General features: G+C 42.3%; 1 protein-coding gene across 2 annotated transcripts in view; it reads left to right on the forward strand.

Annotated features, from left to right (window-relative positions):
* Positions 1-7,634, forward strand: part of SLC24A3 (solute carrier family 24 member 3) — a 161,793-nt gene extending 154,159 nt beyond the window's left edge. For both annotated transcript variants that reach the window (XM_063130173.1, XM_063130174.1), the window contains exons 15-16: positions 3,709-3,774; positions 4,124-7,634. In XM_063130173.1, the coding sequence (XP_062986243.1) occupies positions 3,709-3,774; positions 4,124-4,273 (216 nt within the window). In that variant the 3' untranslated portion in view covers positions 4,274-7,634. The remainder of the gene's footprint in view (positions 1-3,708; positions 3,775-4,123) is intronic.
* The last annotated feature ends 300 nt before the right edge of the window (positions 7,635-7,934 follow it).

Raw genomic sequence — 7,934 nt, forward strand, 5'->3', positions numbered from 1 at the left:
TTTTTTTTGCCCAGTGAAATCTGGTCTTTGTTCCAGGAAATACAGCTGGGATGTCTATTGCGGGCAGTTGAGCTTCCTGACAAAGTGCATTCCAGAACAACAAAGCCATTATTGCCAACTGCTGGAGGAAATTTTCCCCAGGGAAATTAGCCCTTTTTGTTTACTTAAAAGACTTTTAGATCTGACATCTAGCAAGAGTGCAAAGAAACAGAGTGACTCAGAGTTTATTGGTGGCCTAGGCAAAGTAAAATGCTGTCTCCACTACATCTTATTCTTTGCTCAGCACCATAACAACAGCACAGTAAATAATGAAGAGCTGACCATGATACTGCTTTCTTACTTCTATTTGTAATGCAGGAAGCTGTGTTATACCAGGTCAAACTATTATCCATCTAGCCCAGTATTGTCTTCTGTGATCCATGATAGGATGGTGGCCAGGCAAAGGAGTGCTCACTTATTGAAGAGGGCTCCTCATGAGTTGGCTGTAATGAGGACATTTGACACAAGCCTCTAATGTGATGCAGCTGAGCAGTGGGTGGGGCTTTGGTAGTTCTAGGTATGTCAGCTCTCACTTGTAACTTGAGAGCTGCTGGGAATGTTTTATTTTCAGCTCCAATCTCTGGTATCCTCTTTTCACCCTGACCTTGCCATGTGTTTGAACCTCCATGGCACTGACGCCTAGATTCCTACTTGACTCTGCTTTCGGCCTGTGTTTCTCCTTGACTGACCTTCCAGCTTTGGACCTTGGCTGCATGTCAGACCTCTCTCTGGAGAACACACACATAGTAAAACTGTGCTTGACCATTCACCTGCTAAAGTGACTTCTCTATTGTATACTACATCCCTGCATTTGCTTAGCAAAGAGCCAGTTTAAAGCAGGACAGACTGAACTAGGGAATTTCTTCCCAGGTGGATGTTTCTTGATCATGTTCCCTGGAATGCACAGGATAGCAACCCAGCAGATGAACTGCTAAGCTGTCTCTGAGCATCTCCTAGAAAAGTGCAAGCTCTCTCCCTGATTTATTCACATAGCTGAGGCAGGCAGCCTTGGCATTTTTGCTGTCAAGGCATTTGTTTAGACCTCTGTGGTCGGACCTTTGAAGGAAGTACCTTGAGAGGTTTGATTTTTCCTTAAGCAGAGGTTTATTCATCACTTAATGATAGCAACATCCAGCAGTGGCTTGCCTGTAAGTTCTACCCTTGATAGAACTTTTATATTATATGTTGTCAACTCAAACACAATGGGGCTTTCACATGACACGACAGCAGGTGAGACCGTAGGGTGCAGGTGGCCACCATTTTGAATATGCAACCCTCGCTCAGGGATCGTTGTGTTTTGCAAACCTAGCAACTATGGGTTATGTGAGTGTTAAACACACATATTTTAGGGTTATGTAAAGCTTGTTTAACTCTTGCATAACCTATGCTCACTGGGTTCACATGACACAGCAACCCCCGTGTGGGGGTTGCATATTCAACCTGGTGTCTGCAGGTACTGTGGCTCGTCATGGGTTAAATATCCCAGGACGAGCTGCAGCAACCTGGTCAGCACGTTTCAGTGCCAACAACTCACACATTAGGTCAAGGGCCAAATTAGATGAGATGATGAAAACATAAATAATAATAAAAATGAAATAAACAAAAGGTGTGAATATACCTTCATTGTCTTTAAATGTTTACATATAACAGCTGTATGGTGTGATCTGGATCATGACCATGGAATCGAGGAGGGGATTAACTCTTTCATCTGTGCTGTTTTCCCATTGAAAATTCCACCCCATCAGCAATGCCTCCTTTTTTCCCCAGTCAGGGCAAATAACTGGGTCAGAGGGCAGAAGATGTTTTCAGCAGAGAAGTAGTACAACGGCAAAAGCTTAGCCTGTCTTCTCTCATTCCATGGTCACCGTCTGAATCAGGGTCCACTGCAAACATCAAAAAAAAGAAGAAGACGCAGATGCATTCATGTGTCTCTGTCATTGCATCCAGTCCGTCCTTGAGAGTCACAGTGTTGAGGAATCAAGTGATGTACATTGCACACATGAACCAGGCATCTGAGTAGGCAGCAGAGTAACTGGTGGGGTGGGTGGGTGGAGAAAGTGGTGGAGCTTAGCAGGAAAGCAGGAGTGAATGGAGATGGAGAAAGTGGCAGTGTGGAGGTGGAGAGCAGCCGTGGTGTGTGTGTGTGCAGGGGAAGCGGGGCGGGGGGCACATTGTCCAACCCCTGGCAGCATTCCTCAGAATAGACACCAAGAGCAGATGGGGCCCATCAGATATTTTTCCGTAAAGACCATCTTCTACATCCACTCTAATCTTCTTCAACCACTCTAATTTTGTTCTGAACTTGTATTTTCTGTTACTATCTTCTTATTTTAGGCCATGAGTTAGCGGGGTGGGGGGGCTCTAAGTAATCCAGAAGTCTTTAACCTGTTCAGATGTAGGACCCATATTTAATCACAACACCCAACTTGGACCCACTCTTCATTTGTTACCATCTGTGTCTGTCTTTCTCTCTCCCCTGACCTTTTACCCCCTCATTCCCATGACCCGTCAGGCAGCTTCCAGGAAACCAAAGTCTTGAGGGGGGCAATAGTGATGCTGGTGTGTAATTCACTAGTTGGAAATCAGTATTTTAAGCCATGTGTTTTGTCTGTATAATGCCATGAACTTCATATGTGTAGCTTGGGGGGGGGGGGATGATTACTTTGTTTTGCATAAGTTTACATTTTTTTAAACCCAGCTCAGAAACGGGTGAAAATAGGCTACATATGTAATGTGCAGTATCATTTACTGAGCTGGCAACATAGTAGACTACTTTGATGCAGAAAATTTTGATTTGAATTGCTCATTAGACCGAGGACAACTTCACTAAGCAAGAAAAAGAGTCCAGCTGTTGAACAAACAAGAGACACATTGTTAATGGTGCATGAACTTTTATCCTCAGAGTTATTTTGCGGCGACAGACGAATGTTTTTTCTCCCCTCTTTCTGTACATCTGTCGGCCCAGCTGAGCAACCAAGATCTGGAAGTCATCCCATCACCTTTGGAAGAAGAACAGTGCGCTGCTAGTTCTCCTCTGAGCCCTCAGAACAAATGGCAGCTTGCCATTAAAAATATTCTTGTACTCTAACCAAAACAAAAGCAAGCCAACCAATAATTAGATGATGTCCCTTATAAAAATGTCTCAGAAAAGCAATTGTGTTCCATGTAAGCTGATTTGCTTAATATACAAATCAGTTGCAGCACCCCAAACAGGAACCTTCCAAGAGAAACAGAACTGGCCCCCATTGCTGCTGACTTTCTCAGGAACACCAAAGACTGACGTTCCTGTGGGGCTTTTGCCAGATTCTGCTTTGAACGAGGTTTTGACAACTGCTGCTGCTTTTCTAATCTCTGTTGTAATTTGCATTCAGGTTAATTACTGTCTTGGCTTAACGATTGTAAGATGGTTTGATGATTTTTATAGAAAGGTCGGGTAGAAATGCAAGAAAACAAACAGACCTACAGACCAAAAATAGCCTCCTGCAAAATGCTGTGGATGAAAAGGCACCGGCAATGCTCAGAGTACAATATTCTGTTTGATCTAAAAGGTTGCAACATTATGGTCTTCTCTCATTTATATCTTCATAATTACAGTTTTATATCGTGTAGGAGTTTATTATAAACAAAATGAGTGACAGAATTCTTAAACCAATTGCATTAACTTTTCAGATTCGATTGAACAGCCGAGGACTTATCTATTCTGTGGGCTTGCTTCTGGCATCGGTTTTTGTCACTGTAAGTATATAATCCTGTTTGTTCTCTCTATCTAAGATCGTGTCTGTTGGTGAAAATCAACATTGGCTTCATTGGCATCTATTGCTGTTGGTGCAGTTGTGGAACATAACATGCAACATGATAAAAGTACTGGATGATTCGTCCTCTGTTGAACCCTTCCGTTGCCCAGAGGGTCTAGACCAAATAGTGGCTATAGAAAGAGGAAATGACAAGACATTTCTCAGAGGAGGATCGTGGGGAGAAGAAGGTTCTTGTTGGCCCCTATGTAGGTTTGGGCCAGCTCTAGCTCTTTCCATGTACAATCTTTTTATGTGGCGCTAGGAAATCATTTCTTCTTGTCTATTTGTAGGTGTTTGGGATTCACCTGAACAAATGGAAGCTGGATAAGAAGCTGGGGTTTGTGTGCCTTTCCCTCTACGGCATCTTCTTGTGCTTCTCCATCATGACTGAATTTAATGTCTTCACTTTTGTGAATTTGCCTATGTGCAGAAATCACTGATCATGTGGACAGACTGCTGAGAGGCAACTTCCTTCTTTACCTGTGCAATATGAAACATGGTTGGCATCTCCAAGCAGCGTGTGGTGCCCTATGAAGGCCGTGAAGTACACCTCCTCACTGCTCATCGGGTCCTCTTCCTGTCTTGGTTTAGCCTCCTTCTAAGACACCCCTTCACACATACAGACACACACCTGGAAACCTCCTGCATTGATGTGAAGATTTACAAACTCAGATACTCTGAACAGTGATTGGCAGTCTAAATGAACTAACTTCTACCTGGCACTGAGCCAGAGAAACTGAACTGCTACAGTTTCTTCTTCTTTTTAACTTATTTGATTGAAGACTAATCTAATTTATGAACTGAGATTATAGCTAGGATACAAAGAAAAGGGTACATTGTGTCGGGTGCTTTTTCAGGAAAATAGAAGGAAAGTGTTTGATTCTTTTTTCCCCCAGACAAGCTCTCTTACAGCTTTCTGAGTGCTCAATTTCATGGAATGATCCAAAAGTCACAAATGACGCTGTGGGAGCTGAGTTCCAGGTACTTGTTAATAAGAACGGACCTTGTACCTTTTAAAAGAAAACATGGAAGTTGTAAACATGACTTCCTTTAAGGAAGAAAAATATCACTTGAAGGGATTTGAGAGGAACCCTAACTGAATGCAGACTATATAGTTGAACACTGCTGCATTTTATTCTTAAGAGAATAATGTGATTGCTAAATTGTTCGTTGTATTTCTAAGCAATAGTTTTAGGCCTGCCAGTCCTGGAAGGCTAGTGAGGTGGAGTCCTGGTTTTTAACTGTCAGTAAGTTGAAATCCCAATCAGAAACAAAGCCTGGACTGACCTCTTGTGGTTTCTCAATATGTTTAGTTTCCATAGAACTTTTAGATTGAAAAGTGCTTTATGTGACCCCCCCTTCTTTGTTCTCACAAGAATCTTGCAAGGTAAGTCATTAATATTCCCATAGGCAATATATTTAAAATGGGAGGAACTGAGGCTGAGAGAGAGAATGATGTGCCAAAGGCCAGTGAGTAAGTCCAGGACTGAACCAAGGTAGTCCGCCTCCAAGTCAGAACACTGTCTACTGAGTCATCAAACTGGCTCTCAACGTACTAGAGATTGGAAAGGGAAGAAAGGGTCTGTGTTAATTGAGAGGGGGGCATAAGCACATGGCACACTTTTTTTTTAAAAAAAAATAGTTTTAGACACTGGTTTCTGAAAGGCATATTTTGCACAGATACTATTGCTGATGTTGTCATTTGCCGCTCTGCAAAGGATACACTGGACCTGGGTAGGAATTTTTTTTTCATCTTACAGATGAGTCTGACATAACCCACTGGGAAGTCCTCCCAGGCAAGCCCCATTTCAGGAGCCCTTCCCTTTGGATTGTGTCTTCTACCTGATTCAAAATTACTTAGAATTTATCCTATGTTTTCTTGGAGTTTCGGGCAGTGGGGAGCATTTTGAAAACTGAGTATTGAGTAGCTGGGGTGATTGTGAAATATTTGCCATTCAGTGTTCCATTAACCCTGCTGTTTGGGGTGTAGTTTGCTGCTCTGCTCATATTGCGCCTGCATTACACCTCAGCTGAGATACCCATCGCTGTCACACTTTCATAGTTATTAGAGCTGTGTGTTCCTTATTGTCACACAGGGAATTTCTGCTTTACTTGGTATCTATATTCTGTTTATAATAAGGGATTCCCTGCTAGGCAAATGTTTGAGGCATATTTTGTCTATGTTGCCAACAAAGGCAGTTATTAACAGAAAAGCAGCAAGCCTGTTATCAGGCATACATGCACGTTTCTGAGTAAAAATCTGTCTACCCACCAGTTTGCACTTTTACACTCGATTATTTCAAAATGAATTTTCTTGGGATAAATAGTGTGAAATATTTTTTTCATATCTGCCAACTCCCTTCATCGCAGCACCTTGCTTCCTCTTATGACGTCCACAGTGAGCACTGAGTAGTTGCTGGCGTTTTCCTTATATCTTGGGTCAGCCACATACATGGCCAGTCTGTGGGCAGCTTCATAGAGTAAATGCACTAACACACGGATATAGTTCAGTAGAGAATGGATGAGTTTACATTTCCCTCCTCCCCGATTGCTCTCTTACACACACACACACACACACACGTTAATGTTTGCATTTCTGTGTCAAACAATTGGAATAACACTGTCTGAGCTCAAACACCATTACGCTAGTTTATGAATAGCATTCTAATCATGAATCAATCCCATTGCTTTAGACCAGTGACCCTCCTCTCAATTTTCTACCTTCAGTGAACGTTTTTACACATCAGCTTGCTTGTTGAAGAACCCATGAGCATCTGTCTGGAATCTATGTGTGTTGCAGAGGATTCTGAAGCATCTTTTAGGATATTTGGAGAACTAGCCAGACTTTTTAGGGCTTATGTAAGAGTAAACCCTAGAACAGACCCAATGCTTTCTTACAGCCATGGATTTCAGGGGATGATTGATGTGGGGATGAAGTTATCATTCAGGGAAATTTGTCCATCATTACTGATCTTCTCACTAATGACTTCCTCATATCCTCATAATTAGTGGTGTTTTAAATTAGATCAATAATAGCAGCCATTCAGCTCAGTTCTCTAAATCAAATTTTAGCACCGAGAAATATATGTAATTTTTAAAAGCTTCTTGATTACTCCCTTCCTTGATTGCACAATAGACAATATTTGGAAAACAAATTCACATCAGGATCTGTTAAATCAGAGTCTCTTTCCAGAATTTGTAGGGCAGCTCCAATGGAGCCAGTTAAATCTATTTCTATGAAATAGCTTTTATCTACCCCATGGTACAACACTATATTATCTTGCACCAAAAGGATCTTTCATGTTGGAGGGAATCAAATATTAGAAGTTCCGTAGCATTGAATTATCAGTATGACAGATGTGCATTATGCAAGCAAGTCATGACATGAACAAATTAGATTCACGTTGGGATGGGATAATATGGGTGCAGAGTGTCAGGACCATGAGTGACAACTATACCTGAATTCAGATCTGGAATGTGTGTTCTCCAACTCATCATCTCTGAGATCCCTTGCAGGAGCTGAAGTTGGGGCCTAAAGTGCAATAAGGAGATGGTTCTGCTCTATAGACCAGGCAACAGTGCAGAAGGCCAGAATCCTGACATTTTATAACAGGCCTCACCAATCCAGAGGATTCATACTGTCAGCTAATTACAGGGTCTGATGTGCCTGAAGGACATAGCTGGGCACACACAATCCCAGGTAACTAGCTTCAGCCCATGGCCCTTGACAGTGTGGAATCCTTGACAGTGTGGATCCAGGCAAATTTCAGTGCATGAATAACATTCTAATCGTGTGTGTGTGTGGCAGGCTGGCTGGCTGGCTGGCTGTGTATCTTGAGTGTGGGATTGGTTTGCCCTGCATCTCTCATATTTGGCTCACTTTATGGAAGTGAAGCCAAGTTGGTTTGAAATGCAGCAGCCTGGATGCACATTGATGTATTCACACAACACACCTTCAGCTTTGCAGGGATCCACTCATCCCGCATTCTGAATATGCCAATTTGGGCCTTACTGCTGGTACAGACAGGTTTGGCGAAGACTTGAATCGCTACTATAATCTAACAATATTCAGATCTCTGGGCAAATATAAGCAATCAACTG

Source organism: Elgaria multicarinata, chromosome 7 (assembly GCF_023053635.1).
Source record: "Elgaria multicarinata webbii isolate HBS135686 ecotype San Diego chromosome 7, rElgMul1.1.pri, whole genome shotgun sequence".
In the NCBI taxonomy this organism is placed as follows: Eukaryota; Metazoa; Chordata; class Lepidosauria; order Squamata; family Anguidae; genus Elgaria; species Elgaria multicarinata.